This window comes from Oncorhynchus tshawytscha, unplaced genomic scaffold (genome assembly GCF_018296145.1).
Source record: "Oncorhynchus tshawytscha isolate Ot180627B unplaced genomic scaffold, Otsh_v2.0 Un_scaffold_1528_pilon_pilon, whole genome shotgun sequence".
Classification (NCBI taxonomy): domain Eukaryota; kingdom Metazoa; phylum Chordata; class Actinopteri; order Salmoniformes; family Salmonidae; genus Oncorhynchus; species Oncorhynchus tshawytscha.
The window spans coordinates 1102639-1125315 of record NW_024609832.1 but is presented as its reverse complement, the minus strand read 5'-3'; the positions used below and the strand labels follow the sequence as shown (position 1 = coordinate 1125315).

Sequence of the window (22677 nt, the reverse complement as noted above, 5' to 3'; positions counted from 1 at the left end):
ATAATCAGCAACTTTGCACAGCCATTGAAGAGGAGTGGGACAACAACTCTTTGTGAAGGAGATGTGTCGTGTTACATGAGGCAAATGGTGGTCACACCAGACACTGACTGGTTTTCTGATCCACGCCCCTACCATTTTTTTCAAGGTACTGTATCTGTGAGCAAGAGATGCATATCTGTATTCTCAGTCATGTGTTATCCATATATTAGGGCCCAATGAAAGTATTTCAATTGACTGATTTCCTTATATTTACTGTAACTCAGTAAAATCTGACATTGTTGCATGTTGCATTTATATTTTTGCTCAGTGTCCAACTGGGGTAAGGTGTTTAAGGTCAAACATATTACGTCCTTTTTTGGTGCAAAGTATTTCAAAATAACGTATGCTTTGCTTTGTTTAATCGTATGCAAACATCTTGAAGCTACAGCATGCATGTTCAATCTTTCCTATTGTTTGCAGTGTTTTATCTTAAGGTCTTGCAGTCAACATTAAAGTCTCCATTCTATCCCGTTGTCTTCTTATTTCTAATCCGGTGACCAGGCTCCCAGTCTTCAAGATTAATAAAAAAACCCTGCTTCACTGGACATAATAATAGGGAACATCCTGCTCCCACCCCACCCCAGGGAGTTGGTCTTCAGGCTCAGGGGGAGTGTCCCTGTCTCTCTTCCCCAGCAGGAGGCAGCATGCTAGGCCACGACCTACCCGGATGACGGCTCCACGCTTCTGGAGCATTTGTCTCAGAACAACCCCACACCACAGAAAGTATGCGCTCGCGTGCTCCCTTCACCATGGTGATGGTCTGATCTGGCCACATACTGTAGGGAGAGAATGTTTCCAAATGGAAAAGAGAAATTGAAAAGCATTTCCATTTGACAAATTCTGTTGGTTAAAAAGAAAAAAATATCCCTTTTCCTTCTTTAATGCCCAATGAAACACAACCTCTTACAATGTAATGTCCTTGGTGATTTGACCCTTGGATGAAAGAATATAATGTGACATTGAGGCCTTTACTTCTTATACATTGAACTTTAATTGTAAGTCTCTGTTTGTGAATTGTGATCTACAAGGCGCTAGCATGGCAGTAAATACCAGACTAATCTTTCAATCACAAGCCCATTTATTTGCAAAACAACAAAAACAAAAACTAACCAGATAAAATCAAAACAAATTGGAGGGTTGCAAACCTCTGGGCTAGTTTCTTGCCCATGAATAAGACCCCTTTTGATACCAGAGCTTGATACAAAACAGAGTCACAGTCCAGATCTGCAGTGTTGTACAATGATGTTTAAGTCTTTACAAAAAAAGGTTATGTATGAGTATAAACATTATGTACATCTTGTAGGTGGGATTTCAACCCAGCATGAGGAAACAGTTTGCCAGATATCAGATAGAGAAAATGTTATATTTCCAACACAACTAAAAGAAACTCGAAAAAGGCAATATGTTCCTGGCTGACAGTTCTTCCTATCAAATCCTCAGCTCTAGCTCCTTTTATGATTTTTTTGAACCCATCCATAAAGCATCCTTGCCACATTACTCTTCCCACATCAGAAACAAAGAATTGCTCCTTTAACTACCTCTACCACGCTCTCAATCTATTTTTCAAAGTCAACAACACACTTTTTTCATGAATGTTCCCTGAATATTAATACATGTCATCAGGTTGACTCATTGATCCTGCTGGGTGAGACCCCACTGTGGCTTTAAGCAGGGGGTCAAGGGTCACTATGAGGGGGGGTCATCTCCGTGGATAGCCTTGTACTTGGTCATCTCCTCTGGAAACACCTTCCCCAGCTCAGAGATCAGCAGGCTCTTGAATTTCTGCAACCAAAGACAGAACAGAGGGGTCAGAGATTGAAGCTGAAGATGATTTACTGTTATTTAGTCTGGATCTTTATGGTTCTGATGGTAATAAGACAGTATAATGGGCTTATACTGTATATGCTTAGGACACATCTTAGAATGCATTATTAAAAAAACATTTGTTATTTTATTTAACTAGACAAGCCAGTTAAGAACAAATTGTTATTTACAATGACGGCCTACCGGGGAACAGTGGTTAACTGCCATGTTCAGGGGCAGAACAACAGATTTTTACCTTGTCAGCTATTAATTCCAGCAACCTCTTGGTTACTGGCCAAACACTCTAACCACTAGGCTACCAGACAATCATACCCTAATGCATTGTACCAGAAGGCTTTGACTAAAAGTGTAACCAAGACTATTTGTCATCAAGTAATTTCCTCAAAGTACTGATCTTCAATTTCTAGGCCGTTATTAGGCTTGAATCTACTGCCACTTACCGTCATGGTGTCAATCTTTCCTTTGACCTGCTCGTTCTTGGCCAGGGCCCTTTCCAGACACTCCTTAGTGTACAGCTGGGGGTTACGCCCCTGGTCTATGTATCTGACAACACAAGACAAAACATTACATCAGTTGAGTTAGGCTGAGGGTCTGTGACCAAGTGGAGATCTGAGGGAGAGAAAGTGCTGGTACATTGGTGACTGTCCTTCCGTTATGCTCACCATAGTCTAGCATGGCCATCCTCCGAAAACTAATCTTGTTGACTTGACTATTAGAAGTCTGGAGAACTTAACTATTGGATTTTGCATTTGAATGAAAGCTAGGGATGGGCATTTGAAATGGACTTCATTATTAAAATAATATATTTTTTGGGCTATCCGGATAGTCAAAATGCATGCCTTTCCCTAATGTCAATAAGCCTGGTCTATTGCTGTTTTGGTTAGTAATTTTTGTCTTCTTTCACTGTAGAGCCTCCAGCCCTGCTCAATATGCCTTAGCTAGCCCTGTTGTTCCACCCCTCACACTAGAGGTCTACCGATTAAATCAGCAAGGCCAATTAATTAGGTCCAATTTCAAGTTCTCATAATCTGTATTTTTGGACGCCGATTATGGCCGATTATATTGCAATCCACGAGGAGACTGCGTTGCAGGCTGATCACCTGTTACGCGAGTGCAGCAAGGAGCCAAGGTAAGTTGCTAGCTAGCATTAAACTTATCTTATAAAAAACTATCAATCTTAACATTTTCTCTAGTTAACTGCACATGGTTGATGATATAGTTAATAGATTAACTAGCTTGTCCTGCGTTGCATATAATCAATGTGGTGCCTGTGAATTTATCATCGAATCACAGAATACATAGCCAAACGGGTGATTTAACAAAAGCGCATTTGCGAAAAAAGCATATTCGTAGCATCAGTCACAAGTTATATAACCAACTGCCTTTTTTAAAACCTGCATAATATAATTTTTTTTAAAAACCTGCATAATTAGTTTTTAAAAAGTAATGTTAGCAGGCAATATTAACTAGGGAATTTATGTCACTTTGCTTGCGTTCATGGTAAGCAGAGTCAGGGTATATGCAGCATTTTGGGCCGACTGGCTCAATGCGATCTGTGTGAACCATTTCTTCCTAACAAAGGCCGTAATTAATTTGCCAGAATTGTACATACTTATGACATTGAAGGTTGTGCAATGTCAGAGCAATATTTAGACTTAGGGTTGCCATCCGTTCGATAAAATACGGAATGTTTCCGTATTTGACTGAAAGAATAAAGGTTCTGTTTTTCGAAATTATAGTTTCCGGATTTTACCATATTAATGACCTAAGGCTCGTATTTCTAAAGGGTTCATTATATTAGAATTAAGTCTATGATTTGATAGAGAAGTCTGACGGAGCGGTGGTAGGCAGCAGCAGGCTCGTAAGTGTAGCGTGGTTCGTTGTGTACTTTTAATTAGGACGCTGCCGCAACTGGAGGTCTGCTGGTTGAATTATTTTTATTTGCCCTTGGCGCGGTCCTAGCTCTCAGGCACCTTGCTAGCCAAAGGTCAGGCAAAAAAGAACAATAAGGGGGTACGGAAATACAGATAACCCGCGATGGGCCAAACCAAAATATACAAAACTTTGCAATCACGTGTATGTACAATATTGATATGAAAAAGTGTTTGTACACCAAAAAATAACATTAGCAGCTGTAATAAAAAAATACTGAATTATTATTATTATTATCATCATCATCCCCTCTTGACCTGGCCTATTTGAATTGGTCCGTGTGCAACTTGGTGCATAATCTAGAGGAACAAAATCACAGTGCTACATAAGCATTCATTCAAACAGCACTTTCCTGCATTTGCCAGCAGCTCTTCGCAGTGCTTGAAGCACAGCTCTGTTTATGACTTCAAGCCTATCAACTCCCGAGATTAGGCTGGCAAATACTATAGTGCCTATAAGAACATCCAATAGACAAAGGTACATGAAATACAAATGGTTTAGAGAGAAATAGTCCTATAAATTCCTATAATAACTACAACCTAAAACTTCTTAACTGGGAATATTGAAGAGTCATGTTAAAAGGAACCACCAGCTTTCACATGTTCTCATGTTCTGAGCAAGGAATTTAAACATTTTTAAATGGAATTTAACCTTTTTTGCATGGCACATATTGCACTTTTACTTTCTTCTCCAACACTGTTTTGGATTATTTAAACCAAATTGAACATGTTTCATTATTTATTTGAGACTAAATATCGGTTATTTTTGGCCCTCCAATAATCTGTTTCAGTGTTTAAAAAAATCATAATCGGTCGACCTCTACCCCACCTGGCTTAAAATGGTGCCTCTAGAGACAAAACCCCTCTCCTCACTCAATGCCTAGGATTACTTACTCACATCCTACCATTCCCTTGTCTGTACATTATGCCTTGAATCTATTCAACTGCGCCCAGAAAGCTGCTCCTTTAACTCTGTTCCGAACGAACTAGACGACCAGTTCTTTTAGGCTTTAGCCGTACCCTTATCCTACTCCTCCCCTGTTCCTCTGGTGATGTAGAGGTGAACCCAGGCCCTGCAGCCCTCAACAACACTCCCATTCCCCAGGCACTCTCATTTGTTGACTTCTGTAACCGTAAAAGCATTGGTTTCATGCATGTTAACATTAGAAGCCTCCTCCCTAAGTTTGTTTTATTCACCACTTTAGCACACTCCGCCAACCTAGATGTCCTAGCCGTGTTTGAATCCTGGCTTAGGAAGGCCTTCAAAAATCCTGAAATTTCCATCCCTAACTATAACATTTTCCGACAAGTGCCAACTGCCAAAGGGGGCGGAGTTGCAATCTACTGCAGAGATAGTCTGCAGAGTTCTGTCATACTATCCAGGTCTGTGCCCAAACAAATCGAGCTTAAACTTTTAAAAATCCACCTGTCTGGAAACAAGCCTCTCACCAATTCCACTTGTTATAGACTCCCTTCATCCCCCAACTGTGCACAGGACACCATATGTGAATTGATCGCCCTGCATCTATCTTCAGAGTTCGTACTGTTAGGTGACCTAAACTGGGACATGCTTAACACCCCGGCCGTACTACAATCTAAGCTAGATGCCCTCAATTTCACACAAAGTATCAAGGAACCTACCAGGTACAACCCCAAATCCGTAACCATGGGCACACTCTTAGATATCATCCTGACCAACTTGCCCTCTAAATACACCTCCGCTGTATTCAACCAGGATCTCAGCGATCACTGCCTCATTGCCTGCGTAATGTAATGGGTCCGCGGTCAAACGACCACCCCTCATCAATGTCAAACGCTCCCTAAAACACTTCAGCGAGCAGGCCTTTCTAATTGACCTGGCCTGGGTATCCTGGAAGGATATTGACCTCATCCCGTCAGTAGAGGATGCCTGGTTGCTCTTCAAAAATAAGCATGCCCCATTCAAAAAAATGTAGAACGAAGAACAGATATAGCCCTTGGTTCACCCCAGACTTGACTGCCCTTGACCATCACAAAAACACCCTGAGGCGTTCTGCATTAGCATCGAAAAGCCCCCGCGATATGCAACTTTTCAGGGGAAGTCAGGAACCAATATACTCAGTCAGTTAGGAAAGCTAAGGCTAGATTTTTCAAACAGAAATTTGCTTCCTGTAGCATTAATTCCAAAACGTTTTGGGACACTGTAAAGTCCATGGAGAATAAGAGCACCTCCTCCCAGGTGCCCACTGCACTGAGGATAGGAAACATTGTCACCACCGATAAATCTACGATAATTTCAATAAGCATTTTACCAAGGCTGGCCATGCTTTCCATCTGGCTGCCCCTACCCCAGCCAACATCTCAGCACCCCCTGCAGCAACTCAACCCCCCCTGCTTCTCCAACCAAAACCAGACGGTTGATGTTCTGAAAGAACTGCAACATCTGGATCCCTAAAAATCAGCCGGGCTAGACAATCTGGACCCGCTCTAAAATTATCTGCCAAAATTGTTGCAACCCCTATTACTAGCCTATTCAACCTCTCTTTTGTATCGTCTGAGATCCACAAAGATTGGAAAGCGGTCATCCCCCTCTTCAAAGGGGGAGACACTCTAAACTAAAACTGTTATAGACGTAAATCCATCCTGCCCTGCCTTTCTAAAATCTTTGAAAGCAAAGTAAATAAACAGATCACAGACCATTTAGAATCCCACCGTACCTTCTCCACTATGCAATCTGGTTTCCGAGCTGGTCATGGGTGCACCTCAGCCATGCTCAAGGTCCTAAACGATATCATAACGGCCATCGATAAAAGACATACTGTGCAGCAGTCTTCATCGACCTGGCCAAGGCTCTCGACTCTGTCAATCACCGCATTCTTATCGGCAGACTCAATAGCCTTGGCTTCTCAAATGACTGCCTCGCCTGGTTCATCAACTACTTCTCAGAGAGAGTTCAGTGTGTCAAATCGGAGGGCCTGTTGTCCGGACCTCTGGCAGTCTCTATGGGGGTGCCACAGGGTTAAATTCTCGGGCGGACTCTTTTCTCTGTATATATCAATGATGTCTCTCTTGCTGCTGGTGATTCTCTGATCCACCTCTACGCAGACGACACCATTCTGTATACATCTGGCCCTTTTTTGGACTGTGCTAACAAACCTCCAAACAAGCTTCAACGCCATACAACACTCCTTCCGTGGCCTCCAACTGCTTCTAAATGCTAGTAAAACTAAGTGCATGCTCTTCAACCGATTGCTGCCCGCACCCTCCCGCCCAACTAGCATCACTACTCTGGATGGTTCTGACCTAGAATATGTGGACAACTACAAATGGATTGGCGTCCACCTATGGAAAGTTAAATTGATTGGACATGATTTGTAAAAGCCCATAACGGTCTACACTACCGGTCAAAAGTTTAAGAACACCTACTCATTTCAGTTTTTTTTTTCTTTTTACTATTTTCTACATTGTAGAATAATAGTGAAGGCACCAAAACTATGAAATAACACATATGGAATCATGTAGGATATGTTAAACAAATCAAAATATATTTGAGATTCATCAAATATCCACCCCTTGCCTTGATAACAGCTTTGCACACTCTTAGAATTCTCTCAAGTCTTGGAGTTCCCACATATGCTGAGCACTAGTTGGCTGCTTTTCCTTCACTCTGCGGTCCAACTCATCCCAAACCATCTGAATTTGGTTGAGGTCGTGGGATTGTGGAGGCTAGGCCATCTGATGCAGCACTCCATCACTCTCCTTCTTGGTCAAATAGCCCTTACCTCCAGGCTGTGTGTGTTGGGTCATTGTCCTGTTGAAAAACAAATGATAGTCCCACTAAGCCCAAACCAGCTGTGATGGCGTATCGCTGCAGAATGCTGTGGTAGTCATGCTGGTTAAGTGTGCCTTGAACTCTAAATAAATCCCAGACAGTGTCATCAGTAAAGCACCCCACACCATCACACCTCATCCTCCATGCTTCACGGTGGGAACTACACATGAAGAGATCATCCGTTCACCCACACCACATCTCAAAGACACGGTGGTTGGAACCCAAAAATCTAAAATTTCGACTCCAGACCAAAGGCTACATTTCCACAGGTCTAATGTCCATTGCTCATGTTTCTTGGCCAAAGCAAGTATCTTCTTCTTTTTGGTGTCCTTTAGTAGTGGTTTCAATTGGATAATTGGACAATGAAGGCCTGATTTACGCAATTTCCTCGGAACAGTTGATGTTGAGATGTGTCTGTTACTTGAACTCGGTGAAGAATTTATTTGGGCTGCCATTTTTGAGGCTGGTAACTCTAATGAATGTATCCTCTGCAGCAGGGGTAACTCTGGGTCTTCCATTCCTCCTTGCGAGAGCCAGTTTCATCATAGCGCTTGATGGATTTTGCGACTGCACTTGAAGAAACTTTCAAAGTTCTTGACATTTTCTGTGTTGACATTTTCTGTATGTCTTAAAGTAATGGACTGTTGTTTTCTTGACATAATATGGACTTGGTATTTTACAAAATAGGTCTATCTTCTGTGTACCCCCCATTCCTTGTCACAACAACTGATTGGCTCAAACACCTGATTAACACCAAATTCCACAAATTAACTTGTTTAACACTTTTTTGGTTACTACATGATTCCATATGTATTATTTCATAGTTTAGATGTCTTCACTATTATTCTACAATGTAGAAAATAGTAAAAATACAAACAGTTGACAGTGCATGTCAGAGCAAAAACCAAGCCATGAGGTCGAAGGAATTGTCTGTAGAGCTCCGAGACTAGGCTGTGTCGAGGCACAGATCTGGAGAAGGGTCCCAAAACATTTCTGCGTACCAAAACATTTATGAAGGTCCCCAAGAACACAGTGACCTCAATCATTCTTAAATCGAAGAAGTTTGGAAAAAGACTAGAGAAAAATACTAAAAATCCTAGAGGTGGCCTCTCGGCCAAACTGAACAATCGCGTGACAATGGCTTTGGTAAGGGAGGTGACCAAGAACCTGATGGTCACTATGACAGAGCTCTAGAGTTCCACTGTGGAGATGGAAGAAACATTTAGAAGGACAACCTTCTCTGCAGCACTGCACCAATCAGGCCTTTATGGTAGTGCGGCCAGAAGGTAGCCACTTATCAGTAAAAAGGCACATGACAGCCCGCTTGGAGTTTGCCTAAAGGCACCTAAAGACTCTCAGATCATGAGAAACAAGATCATCTGGGCTGATGAAAACAGGATTTCAGCCCAAAGACTTAAGGCCAAATGCCATGTCTGGAGAAAACCTGGCAACGTCCCTACGGTGAAGCATGGTGGTGGCAGCATCATGCTATAGGGATGTTTTCAGCAGCAGGGCCTGGGAGACTAGTCAGGTTCTAGGGAAAGATGAATGGAACAAAGTAAAGATCATTGATGAAAACCTGCTCCAGAGAGCTCAGCACCTCAGACTGAGGCAAAGGTTCACCTTCCATCAGGACAACGACCCTAAGCACACAGCCAAGACAACGCAGGAGTGGCTTCGGGACAAGTCTATGAATTTCCTTGAGTGGCCCAGCCAGAGCCCAGACTTGAACCCCATCAAACTTCTCTGAAGAGAACTGAAAATAGCTGTGCAGCAACACTCCCCATCCAGCCAAGCATCATACCCAAGAAGACTTGATGCTGTAGTCACTGCTTCAACAAAGTACTGGGTCTGAATTAGAGGTTGACCGATTATGATTTTTCAAAGCCGATGCCGATTATTGGACCATAAAAGCCGATACAGATTAATCAGACTATATATATTTTTTGTAATAATGACAATTACAACAATACTGAATGAACACTTATTTTATCTTAATATAATACATCAATAAAATCAATTTAGCCTCAAACAAATAATGAAACATGTTCAATTTGGTTTAAATAATGCAAAAACGGCCTCCCGGGTGGCGCAGTGGTTAAGGGCGCTGTACTGCAGCGCCAGCTGTGCCATCAGAGTCCCTGGGTTCGCGCCCAGGCTCTGTCGCAACCGGCCGTGACCGGGAGGTCCGTGGGGCGACGCACAATTGGCCTAGCATTGTCCGGGTTAGGGAGGGCTTGGTCAGTAGGGATGTCCTTGTCTCATCGCGCACCAGCGACTCCTGTGGCGGACCGGGCGCAGTGCGCGCTAACCAAGGTTGCCAGGTGCACGGTGTAACCTCCGACACATTGGTGCGGCTGGCTTCCGGGTTGGAATGCCCACTGTGTTAAGAAGCAGTACGGCTGGTTGGGTTGTGTATGGTTGGGTTGTGTATCGGAGGACGCATGACTTTCAACCTTCGTCTCTCCCGAGCCCGTACGGGAGTTGTAGCGATGAGACAAGATAGTAGCTACTACAACAATTGGATACCACGAAATTGGGGAGAAAAAGGGGTAAAAATTAATAAAATAAATAAAAAAAGAATGCAAAAACAAAGTGTTGGAGAAGAAAGTAAAAGTGCAATATGTTCCATGTAAAATATGTGCCATGTAAGAAAGCTAACGTTTCAGTTCCTTGCTCAGAACATGAGAACATATGAAAGCTAGTGGTTCCTTTTAACATGAGTCTTCAATTTTCCCAGGTAAGACGTTTTAGGTAGTAGTTATTATAGGAATTATAGGACTATTTCCCTCTATACCATTTGTATTTCATTAACCTTTGACTATTGGATGTTCTTATAGGCACTTTTGTATTGCCAGTGTAACAGTATAGCTTCCGTCCCTCTCCTCGCTCCTCCCTGGGCTCGAACCAGGAACACATGGACAATTAGCGCGCTCTAACTAGCTAGCCATTTCACTTCAGTTACACGAGCCTAATCTCGGGAGTTGATAGGCTTGAAGTCATAAACAGCGCAATGCTTGACGCACAACGAAGAGCTGCTGGCAAAACGCATGAAAGTGCTGTTTGAATGAATGTTTACGTGCCTGCTTCTACCTACCTCCGCTCTGTCAGATACTTGTATGCTCAGTCAGATTATATGCAATTTATGACACACTACATAATATCAACAACCATGTGTAGTTAACTAGTGCTTATGATTAATTGTTTTTTACAAGATAAGTTTAATGCTAGCTAGCAACTTACCTTGGCTTAATGCATTCGCATAACAGGCAGCCTTCTTGTGGAGTGCAACGAGAAAGAGGCAGGTCGTTATTGCGTTGGACTAGTTAAGGTTGCAAGATTGGATCCGCCGAGCTGACAAGGTGAAAATCTGTCGTTCTGCCCCTGAACAAGGCAGTTAACCCACTGTCCCTCGGCCGTCATTGAAAATAAGAATGTGTTCTTAACTGACTTGCCAGTTCAATAAAGATGTAAAAATAATATATATATATATTTTTTTAAAGTCGGCAAATCGGCACCCAAAAATACCGTTACGATTAATCGGTCGACCTCTAGTCTGAATACCTGGGTAAATGTAATTGCATTTGAGATATAGCTATATTAGCAAAACAAATCTAAAAAACAGTTTTTGCTTCGTCATTATGGGGTATTGTGTGTAGATGTATGAGGGAATAAAATTATTTAATCAATTTTAGAATGAGGCTGTAATGTAACAAAATTCAAGAGGTCTGAATACTTCAAATCAAATCAAATTTTATTTGTCACATACACATGGTTAGCAGATGTTAATGCGAGTGTAGCGAAATGCTTGTGCTTCTAGTTCCGACAATGCAGTAATAACGAGCAAGTAATCTAACTAACAATTCCAAAAAAACTACTGTCATACACAGTGTAAGGGGATAAAGAATATGTACATAAGGATATATGAATGAGTGATGGTACAGAGCAGCATAGGCAAGATACAGTAGATGATATCGAGTACAGTATATACATATGAGATAAGTATGTAAACCAAGTGGCATAGTTAAAGTGGCTAGTGATACATGTATTACATAAGGATGCAGTCGATGATATAGAGTACAGTATCAACGTATGCATATGAGATGAACAATGTAGGGTAAGTAACATTATATAAGGTAGCATTGTTTAAAGTGGCTAGTGATATATTTACATCATTTCCCATCAATTCCCATGATTAAAGTGGCTGGAGTAGAGTCAGTGTCATTGACAGTGTGTTGGCAGTAGCCACTCAATGTTAGTGGTGGCTGTTTAACAGTCTGATGGCCTTGAGATAGAAGCTGTTTTTCAGTCTCTCGGTCCCAGCTTTGATGCACCTGTACTGACCTCGCCTTCTGGATGGCAGCGGGGTGAACAGGCAGTGGCTCGGGTGGTTGATGTCCTTGATGATCTTTATGGCCTTCCTGTAGCATCGGGTGGTGTAGGTGTCCTGGAGGGCAGGTAGTTTGCCCCCGGTGATGCGTTGTGCAGACCTCACTACCCTCTGGAGAGCCTTACGGTTGAGGGCGGTGCAGTTGCCATACCAGGCGGTGATACAGCCCGCCAGGATGCTCTCGATTGTGCATCTGTAGAAGTTTGTGAGTGCTTTTGGTGACAAGCCGAATTTCTTCAGCCTCCTGAGGTTGAAGAGGCGCTGCTGCGCCTTCCTCACGATGCTGTCTGTGTGAGTGGACCAATTCAGTTTGTCTGTGATGTGTATGCCGAGGAACTTAAAACTTGCTACCCTCTCCACTACTGTTCCATCGATGTGGATGGGGGGGTGTTCCCTCTGCTGTTTCCTGAAGTCCACAATCATCTCCTTAGTTTTGTTGACGTTGAGTGTGAGGTTATTTTCCTGACACCACACTCCGAGAGCCCTCACCTCCTCCCTGTAGGCCGTCTCGTCGTTGTTGGTAATCAAGCCTACCACTGTTGTGTCGTCCGCAAACTTGATGATTGAGTTGGAGGCGTGCATGGCCACGCAGTCGTGGGTGAACAGGGAGTACAGGAGAGGGCTCAGAACGCACCCTTGTGGGGCCCCAGTGTTGAGGATCAGCGGGGAGGAGATGTTGTTGCCTACCCTCACCACCTGGGGGCGGCCCGTCAGGAAGTCCAGTACCCAGTTACACGGGCGGGGTCGAGACCCAGGGTCTCGAGCTTGATGACGAGCTTGGAGGGTACTATGGTGTTGAATGCCGAGCTGTAGTCGATGAACAGCATTCTCACATAGGTATTCCTCTTGTCCAGATGGGTTAGGGCAGTGTGCAGTGTGGTTGAGATTGCATCGTCTGTGGACCTATTTGGGCGGTAAGCAAATTGGAGTGGGTCAAGGGTGTCAGGTAGGGTGGAGGTGATATGGTCCTTGACTAGTCTCTCAAAGCACTTCATGATGTCGGATGTGAGTGCTACGGGCGGTAGTCGTTTAGCTCAGTTACCTTAGCTTTCTTGGGAACAGGAACAATGGTGGCCCTCTTGAAGCATGTGGGAACAGCAGACTGGTATAGGGATTGATTGAATATGTCCGTAAACACACCGGCCAGCTGGTCTGCGCATGCTCTGAGGGCGCGGCTGGGGATGCCGTCTGGGCCTGCAGCCTTGCGAGGGTTAACACGTTTAAATGTCTTACTCACTTCGGCTGCAGTGAAGGAGAGACCGCATGTTTCCGTTGCAGGCCGTGTCAGTGGCACTGTATTGTCCTCAAAGCGGGCAAAAAAGTTATTTAGTCTGCCTGGGAGCCTGACATCCTGGTCCGTGACTGGGCTGGGTTTCTTCCTGTAGTCCGTGATTGACTGTAGACCCTGCCACATACCTCTTGTGTCTGAGCCGTTGAATTGAGATTCTACTTTGTCTCTGTACTGGCGCTTAGCTTGTTTGATAGCCTTGCGGAGGGAATAGCTGCACTGTTTGTATTCAGCCATGTTACCAGACACCTTGCCCTGATTAAAAGCAGTGGTTCGTGCCTTCGGTTTCACACGAATGCTGCCATCAATCCACGGTTTCTGGTTAGGGAATGTTTTAATCGTTGCTATGGGAACGCGACATCTTCAACGCACGTTCTAATGAACTCGCACACCGAATCAGCGTATTCGTCAATGTTGTTGTCTGACGCAATACGAAACATCTCCCAGTCCACGTGATGGAAGCAGTCTTGGAGTGTGGAGTCAGCTTGGTCGGACCAGCGTTGGACAGACCTCAGCGTGGGAGCTTCTTGTTTTAGTTTCTGTCTGTAGGCAGGGATCAACAAAATGGAGTCGTGGTCAGCTTTTCCGAAAGGGGGCGGGGCAGGGCCTTATATGCGTCGCGGAAGTTAGAGTAACTATGATCCAGGGTCTTTCCACCCCTGGTTGCGCAATCGATATGCTGATAAAATTTAGGGAGTCTTGTTTTCAGATTAGCCTTGTTAAAATCCCCAGCTACAATGAATGCAGCCTCCGGATAAATCGTTTCCAGTTTGCAGAGAGTTAAATAAAGTTCGTTCAGAGCCATCGATGTGTCTGCTTGGGGGATATATACGGCTGTGATTATAATCGAAGAGAATTCTCTTGGTAGATAATGCGGTCTACATTTGATTGTGAGGAATTCTAAATCAGGTGAACAGAAGGATTTGAGTTCCTGTATGTTTCTTTCATCACACCATGTCACGTTGGCCATAAGACATACGCCCCCGCCCGTCTTCTTACCAGAAAGATGTTTGTTTCTGTCGGCGCGATGCGTGGAGAAACCCGCTGGCTGCACCGCTTCGGATAGCGTCTCTCCGGTTAGCCATGTTTCCGTGAAGCAAAGAACGTTACAGTCTCTGATGTCCCTCTGGAATGCTACCCTTGCTCGGATTTCATCAACCTTGTTGTCAAGAGACTGGACATTGGCAAGAAGAATGCTAGGGAGTGGTGCACGGTGTGCCCGTCTCCGGAGTCTGACCAGAAGACCGCTTCGTTTCCCTCTTTTTCTGAGTCGTTTTTTTTTTGGTCGCTGCATGTGATCCACTCGGTTACACTGGTTGTAAGGCAGAACACAGGATCCGCATCGCGAAAACATATTCTTGGTCGTACTGATGGTGAGTTGACGCTGATCTTATATTCAGTAGTTCTTCTCGGCTGTATGTAAAGAAACCTAAGATGACCTGGGGTACTAGTGTAAGAAATAACACGAAGGCAATGCAGGATACGCTAAAATATTCTGTCAAACCTTGAAAGACTTTTGTTTTTACAAATGTAGGTTATTTTCATACTTATTTTGTTACGGCTATTTAACAGCTTTCAGAAAGTATTCATACCCCTTGACTTTTTACACATTCAAAATGGATTACAATTGAGATTTTGTGTCACTGGCCTACACAAAATACCCCATAATGTCAAAGTGGAATTGTGTTCTTGGAAACGTTTACAAACTAATAACAAATCAAAAGCTGAAATGTATTGAGTCAAGTATTCAACCCCTTTGTTATGGCAAGCCTAATGAGTTCAGGAGTAAACATTTGCTTAACAAGCCACATAATAAATTGCATGGACTCACTGTGTGCAATAATAGTGTTTAACAGTTTTTTTTAAATGACTTCCTCATCTCTGTACCCCACACTTACAATTATGTGTAAGGCATCTCAATTGAGCACTGAATTTCAAACACTGATCCAACCACAAAGACCAGGGAGGTTTTCCAATGACTCGCAAAGGGCACCTATTAGTAGATGGATAAACATCTTAAAAAGCAGACATTGAATATATCTGAGCATGGTGAAGTTACTAGATGACAATTTCGATGGTCTATAAATACACTCAGTTACTACAAAGATACAGGCGTCCTTCCTAACTTAGTTGTGTCATGAAGTTGGCCTGAGTGGGGGAGGTTTATGACCCCCATAAATACCTTTCCCCTTTTTCCTCTCTCTACTCTACCGATGTGACTATTGAAAATCCCTTGGTTAACATTGAGAGAGAGTCTGGTGACATCAAAAGATGGGAATGGAACCATATTTCGGTAATCCAACCAGCTGAAAATATGCGTTGGTACTAAATGAATTTGATGCCAGATCAGTTGGCGTCTGAGACATTATTACTGATGATAGGACGATAAACTGTATCTTTGAAAATCTACACATTCGAGTTGTCAGATTCACATGGAATTGTTGCGCAATTTAAACGTTTAAATATGAAACTATTTGTGAAAAGACTAAATGTAATTTTAGCTTCCAAATGAGAGAATTGGGTTTTCATGAGTGAACTAGGGCTCAACTCAGTGGCCCTGCCCATGTGAACAGACATTGGTTATAAACTATGAAACACGCCCTTCTCTCCCCTCCTATATATAAAGCTTTTGACGAAAATGTAACTTCCTGTTGCGAGTACGTTAGGGTGACAGACCTACGTTAAAAGGGCTCAGATAATAAGATGTTCCAAGGACGTGTGGACTTGAGGTCCCAACGTTGAAAGGACAAAGACCACCTAAGGAACTAAGTCAACCTTAGAACCTAATGAAATTAGCATTGAATTTCAATGTGAAGGTGACGACCTACATGCCGGAAGGATGAATTTCGACTATACCAGCCAGAATATAGCATGAGCATATAGAATGGCAACTTGGTATGAACTTTGAACTCTTATTCATAATTAAACCAAATTTTGTATTGCTGATTCAACTTGTTAGCCAGGGTTCGTGAAGATAACCAAGAATTTACAACTTTCAGATGAGACTAAATAAGGTGAGGATTAAATAGACTGCTATTGATGTAAAATATTACTAGGTCTTTAAGAGTTTATTCGGAAGATAACAGCTCTACAAACATTATTTAGTGGTGCCCCGACTTTCTAGTTAATTATCTACCTGATTAGCTTAAATCAGGTAATATTAATTACAGAGAAAAGTTAAAGTATTATGGGTGTGATAAGAGAGGATAACTGATAACTGAGGAAACTGTAGTTAGTCCACAATACTAAGAATGACAAGGAAGCTTGTACATAATACAATTATTCAAAACATGCATCCCGTTTGCAATAAGGCACTAAAGTAAAACTGCAAAAAATGTGGCAAAGAATTTAACTTTATGTCCTGAATACAAAGCGTTATGTTTGGGGGCAAATCCAACTCATCACCGAGTATCACATGTTATATTTTCAAGCATGATCCTCGGCTACATCATGTTATGGATATGCTTGTCATCGGCAAGAACTAGGGAGTTTAAAATAAAAAGAAACTGAATAGATCTAAGTAAAGGGAAAAGCCTAGAGGAAAACCTGGTTCAGTCCATTTTCCAACACAGTGAGAAATTCATCTTTCAGCAGGACAATAACCTAAAACACAAGGCCAAATCTACACTGGAGTTGCTTACCAAGACGACATTGAATGTTCCTGAGTGGCCTAGTTACAGTTTTGACTTAAAATTGGCTTGAAACTATAAGGCAAGACGTGAAAATGGCTGTCTAACAACGATCAACTTGACAGAGCTTGAAAAATTGTTTAATGAATAATGTGCAAATATCGCACAATGCAGGTGTGCAAAGCTCTTAGAGACTTACCCAGAAAGACTCAACTGTAATCGCTGCCAAAGTTGATTCTAACATGTATTGACACAGGGGTGTGAATACTTATGTAAATGAGATATTTCATTTAATACATTTTTTAAAAATATTCTAAAAACATGTTCTCACTGTCATTATGGGGTATTGTGTGTAGATGGCAGAGAAAAAAGGTGTATATTTAGGATTTGTACAGTTTGATAGGGAAAAAGGCATAGCCTAAAGATAATAGACTTATTCATTTTTAGCCTAAGCCAATGTTCATTCAAGTGCTAGAAAGAATGTTACAGGCAAAACGTCAGTATAGGGACAAAGTGGAGTCGCAATTCAACAGCTCAAACACAAGACTTATGTGGCAGGGTCTACAGACAATCACGGACTACAAAAAGAAAACCAGCCATGTTGCGGACACTGACATCTTGCTTCCGGACAAGCTAAACACCTTTTTCGCCCGCTTTGAGGATAACACAATGCCACCGACGCAGCCAGCTACCAAGGACTGTGGGCTCTCCTTCTCCGTGACCGACGTGAGTAAGACATTTAACACGATGCAATCGCCATCGCACTGCCCTATCCCATCTGGACAAGAGGAATACCAATGTAAGAATGCTGCTCATTGACTACAGCTCTGCATTCAACACCATAGTACCCTCCGATATCATCATTAAACTCAAGGCCCTGGGTCCTGGACCTGACAATTCACCCCCGGGTGGTGAGGGTAGGAAACAACACCTCCACTTCGCTGATCCTCAACACTGGGGCCCCACAAGGGTGCGTGCTCAGCCCCCTTCTGTATTCCCTGTTCACCCATGACTGTATGGCAACGCACGCCTCTAACTCGATCATCATGTTTGCAGATGACACAACAGTAGTAGGTTTGATTACCAACAATGACGAAACAGCCTACAGGGAAGAGGTGAGGGCTCTGAGAGTGTGGTGCCAGGGAAATAACCTCTCACTCAACATCAACAAAAAATGGAGATGATTGTAGACTTCAGGAAACAGCTGAGGGAGCACCCCCCAAATCCAAATTGATGGGACCGCAGTGGAGAAGGTGGAAAGCTCCAAGTTCCTCTGCGTACACATCACTGGCAAACTGAAATGGTCCATCCACACAGACAGTGTGGTGAGAAGGTGCAACAGCACCTCTTCAACCTCAGGAGGCTGAAGAAATTTGTCTTGGCACCTAAAACCCCTTAAAAACTTTTACAGATGCATAATTGAGAGCATCCTGCCGGGCTGTATCACCGCCTGGTACAGCAACTGCACCGCTCACAACCGCAGGGCTTCTCCAGAGGGTGAAGGTCTGCCCAACACATCCCTGGGGGCAAACAACCCGCCCTCCATGACATCTAAAGCAACAGATGTGTACAGGAAGGGAAAATCATCAAGGACATTAAACCCCTGAGCAACTGCCCGTTCACCCCACTATCATCCAGAAGGCGGGGGTCAGTACAGGTGCATCAAAACTGGGACCGGAAGACTGAAAAACTGCTTCTATCTCAAGGCCATCAGACTGTTAAATAGCCATCAGTAACACATTAGAGGCTGCTGCCTATATACATAGACTTGTAATCACTGGCCACTTTAATAAATAGAACACTAGTCACTTTAATAATGTTTACATATTTTACATTACTCATCTCATACTGTATTCTATTCTAATGTATCTTTGTTTATGCCGCTCTGACACTGCTCGTCCACATATTTATAGATTCTTAATTCCATTCCTTTTCTTAGATGTGTGTATTGTTGTGAAATTGTTAGATATTAGTGCACTGTTGGAGCTAAAGACACAAACACTTCGCTAAACCCGCAATAACATCTGCTAAACATGTATGTGACTAATAAATGTTGGTTTTGTGCTAAATAATCATTTGTTTATCTTTTACATGAATGCACAACTCATAAGTTATTGAAAATAATGTTTGAGACAACTCAGACACCGACTCATCATTAATTCATTTTTTGGTTGCGCTTTTTGAAAGTGCTGCTGCGGGAGCATATGACCTGTTGTGCGGGACATTAATAAACACGGACAATATTACTATAATAAACACGGACAATATTTCAAATATTAGTTTATCATTTTAACTTGTCAAAGTAACATTTACTGCAACTTATTGACAGTAGCCTGTGCGTTGGCATATATTATTGGCTGTTTGGTTTGCAGGGAGGGATTTTCTGACAGCACAATTTACTTTGCCAACGCTTTGGTCAAGTAACGCAGAAACGTACCATGTGTGTTTATACTTCCTATTCGATTAGTCTATCTCTCTCTCTTAACTATACTATGTTTTTATTTAGGCTATTTTCAAACAACTGTCTGAGTTGGAACTCTGTTAGGCCTATAGATTAATTTGATGGTTGATCATGAAAGAGTAGGTTATGCCTAACCCAACAAGTCATATTCAAATCGAATGGGGATTGGGGAGAAAAAGCGAAATTACAATTTTAAAACAATAAGCCAGGCGACGGAGTGTCCACTGTAAAAGGCCCATGATCATCAGACATTGGAGGGGGGAAGAAAAAAAAAAAATCACAGTAGGCACTGTCTGACAATTTGCACTGCTTTGGATCTCTCCTCTCTTTGTACAATCTACATTGTCCTCGTGCCTTATGCTAATATTTTAACTACCTTATATGTATTGAACATTTAGGCTATGGGGAAAAGGGTATAGGCCAATTGGCATGTCGCCCTGCTGTGTGCTCGTTGGTAAAATCGTCCAACCCTAGTGGCAATGTGTCACTAGCTTCCATCATCTTCCTGAGAACTTCCCTAGGCTTTCAAAAGTAAACTACAGATCTAGACATGGAAAGTGTATGTTTAAGTTGGAACATCTACTCACTCAAAAGCCTCGAGAGGAACGTTAATCTCATGTAGCTGCTGGCGACATTTCTCAATGTCCTGCAGTCCCGTGATCATGTAGTTTCTGAAATGCACAGGAGTAGAGACGTTTCAACAACTAGCAGGCAAAATCATCAACCACAACTACCATACTACCTCAACATGACTGTCAGCGTTTAACCTAGTCTGTAAACTGGTCATCTCTGTATGCAAGGAGATACCTACTGCAGCCCTCATCCTCCACCTGTTCTGACAGCCACATTCTGTTAAAGGTCACCAAAGCACACATATCTCTGGGTCGCTCCGCTTTTCAGTTGCCTGCAGCTAGCGACTGGAACCTGCTGCAACAAACACTCCAACTGGACAGTTTTATCTCCATCTCTTCATTCAAAGACTCAATCATGGACACTCTTACTGACAGTTGTGGCTGCTTTGCGTTATGTATTGTTGTTTCTACCTTCTTGCCCTTTGTGCTGTTGTCTGTGCCCAATAATGTTTGTACCATGTTTTCTGCTGCTGTCATGTTATGTTGCTGCTACTATGTTGTTGTCATGTGTTGCTATCACGCTATGTTGTCCTTAGGTCTCTCTTTATGTAGTGTTGTGGTGTCTCTCTTGTGATGCGTTTTTTAATCCCAGTCCCTGTCCCTACAGGAGACCTTTTGCCTTTTGGTAGGCAGTCATTGTAAATAATAATTTGTTCTTAACTGACTTGTCTAGTTAAATAAATGTTAAAGAAAATAATATGTGCAGTCTTTTATACCCTTTTGTGTGTCTATGACCGCGATGTGCAACTTTAGTCCTCGGGGGGCTGGTGTCACTTTTTCCCCAGTTCCAACTAACATGCCTGACTCCATTTAAATAAACTAATTATGATCTTCCGCTTTTTATAAAGTGTGACACCACTCCGGCCCCCGAGGACTGGAGTTGCCCATCCCTGGTCTATGACATTGACTGTACTAACTAGCTATCAACGTAGCTAACTAACTTAACTATGTGGAGGCTAGCTAGCATTGGTTAACCATAATTTTACTTTTGTAAACAACTCGTGTATTGATAACTTGGAGAGTTAGTAGTAACATATTTAAGTGGCTAGCTATGATGGCTAGTAATACTAGAAACACCTAGCTAGCTAACTGGCATCACTTACAGTTTTTGGTTGAGTCCTGTTTGACTGCTAGGTTGAAAATCGCTAACGATAATTCCCATCTGTCGAATATTTTCAACGAACTTCTCGAGATGCTCCTCGAGGTTATCAAATTTCTCAGCCATGTCGCCAACAAAACGTTATGTGTTCATTTCTCATAAACATAAAATATTTGTGAAAATATAAAACCCCAGACAAAGCCTTTTGTCAATTCATCACAATGCTAATCACTTCCCAGACCCCCATGGGGTCGTCACTAGTTACCACAGCCACAAGGGGATCATTAAGGCTAAACCCCGCCTATTTCTAAAATGTATCTTCTTAAAATCTGATTTTAAAACAAACCTTAACCCCAACATTACCCACACTGATAACCTCACGTCTAACCTTAAATTAATAGCAAAAAGCACATTTTTGTTTTCAACCATTTTTACTTTGTGGCTGTAGTAACTAGTGACAAACACTCCCATGGCATACTGCTTTCCGGAAGGGTGAGAGCCAATCATTGGCGAATGTGTAGTTGCCGTAGCGACAGACTGCCGTCTGCAGCTCAAGATTACCGCAAAGCGTCGTGTTCTGAAATGTCGAAACATTGTTGCAAATAACATTGATTTTAAAATGTATCATCCTCACCATGCATGTGTAATGCAGTGAATTTGCCTGCATATATGTATAGTTTGGTGGACAATGTTATGTAAATGTTTTCAATCAATAAAAGCAGTGCAGTGAAACATTAAAATATACAAAATATAAAATAGAGTAAAATACTTTGTAGGCTACTTAAGACAGCCTGTTTGAAGCCACTTTGTAATATAATAGCCTTAACATTAGGCTATAGGCTACACTAAATATATCCCCACCTCTCTTGTCCTGTTAGGATAGAACATAAACATGAATAAGCTACAAAATAATTTAGAGGATCAGTTATTTCAGTTTTGGAATTGGAATTTGGTTTAGGGTGAAGTATGCATGAGTGGGACACTTTTTGGTAGATAGCTATGAAGACAATCAAAATCAGTTTACCCCTACTCTAGTGATTCTAATTTCAACTAAGGTCTTATCTAAATGTTTATGATCAAACAACTTGAAAATGTATTATTCAGTGGATGCTACAACCACTAAAAGAACATCAGACCCATACGTTTGCTAAAGCATGGCTTTTAGTGTTAGTGGGACACTTTAGTAAATGAATTGGGACACTATTTTTCTCATTGGAAATACATTAGTGTTCCACTTGACCTCACACTTGTCATGAACTCATCAATAAGACTTTGTAGAAGCTTGTAGATAACACACTCTGTTTTTACAATTTTGTGACAATAACCGTTTAAAACAAACCTATCCATGCCATTAGAAAATGTATTTGAAGACATTCCAAGATCTTGGTGAAAATCTAACTAAGGGAGTCTGTACAGCTTTTACTTGATCCCGAAACACCTCTACTATCCCCCAAATTCTGTCCCCGTTCATAAATGTAGACTCTTTTCTATCCTCCATTTCTTACATGTCAGGTGCTTGCTTCCTTTCTTTCTTTTCCTACCCTTATTATATCCCCCTGATTCCTTCAACCGT

General features: G+C 42.3%; 1 protein-coding gene across 1 annotated transcript; it reads right to left on the bottom strand.

The window, feature by feature from the left end:
* Positions 1-1011: 1011 nt before the first annotated feature.
* Positions 1012-21385, bottom strand: LOC112229582 (mediator of RNA polymerase II transcription subunit 10). The gene is made up of 4 exons (XM_024395511.2): positions 21109-21385; positions 19961-20044; positions 2304-2406; positions 1012-1821 (listed from the first exon to the last, which is right to left on the bottom strand). Exons 1-4 carry the CDS (start codon positions 21228-21230, stop codon positions 1726-1728), a joined length of 405 nt encoding a protein of 134 aa, XP_024251279.1. The 5' UTR covers positions 21231-21385; the 3' UTR covers positions 1012-1725.
* Between the last annotated feature and the right edge of the window lie 1292 nt (positions 21386-22677).

What these genes read in the sequence shown, in the direction of transcription:
- LOC112229582 (XM_024395511.2), bottom strand. Translation starts at nt 21,230, where the DNA reads ATGGCTGAGAAATTTGATAACCTCGAGGAGCATCTCGAGAAGTTCGTT. An exon ending in ACAGGACTCAACCAAAAACT is followed by an intron (nt 20,045 to 21,108) that starts GTAAGTGATGCC and finishes TGTGCATTTCAG; the next exon opens with AAACTACATGATCACGGGAC. An exon ending in GAAAGATTGACACCATGACG is followed by an intron (nt 1,822 to 2,303) that starts GTAAGTGGCAGT and finishes CTTTGGTTGCAG; the next exon opens with AAATTCAAGAGCCTGCTGAT.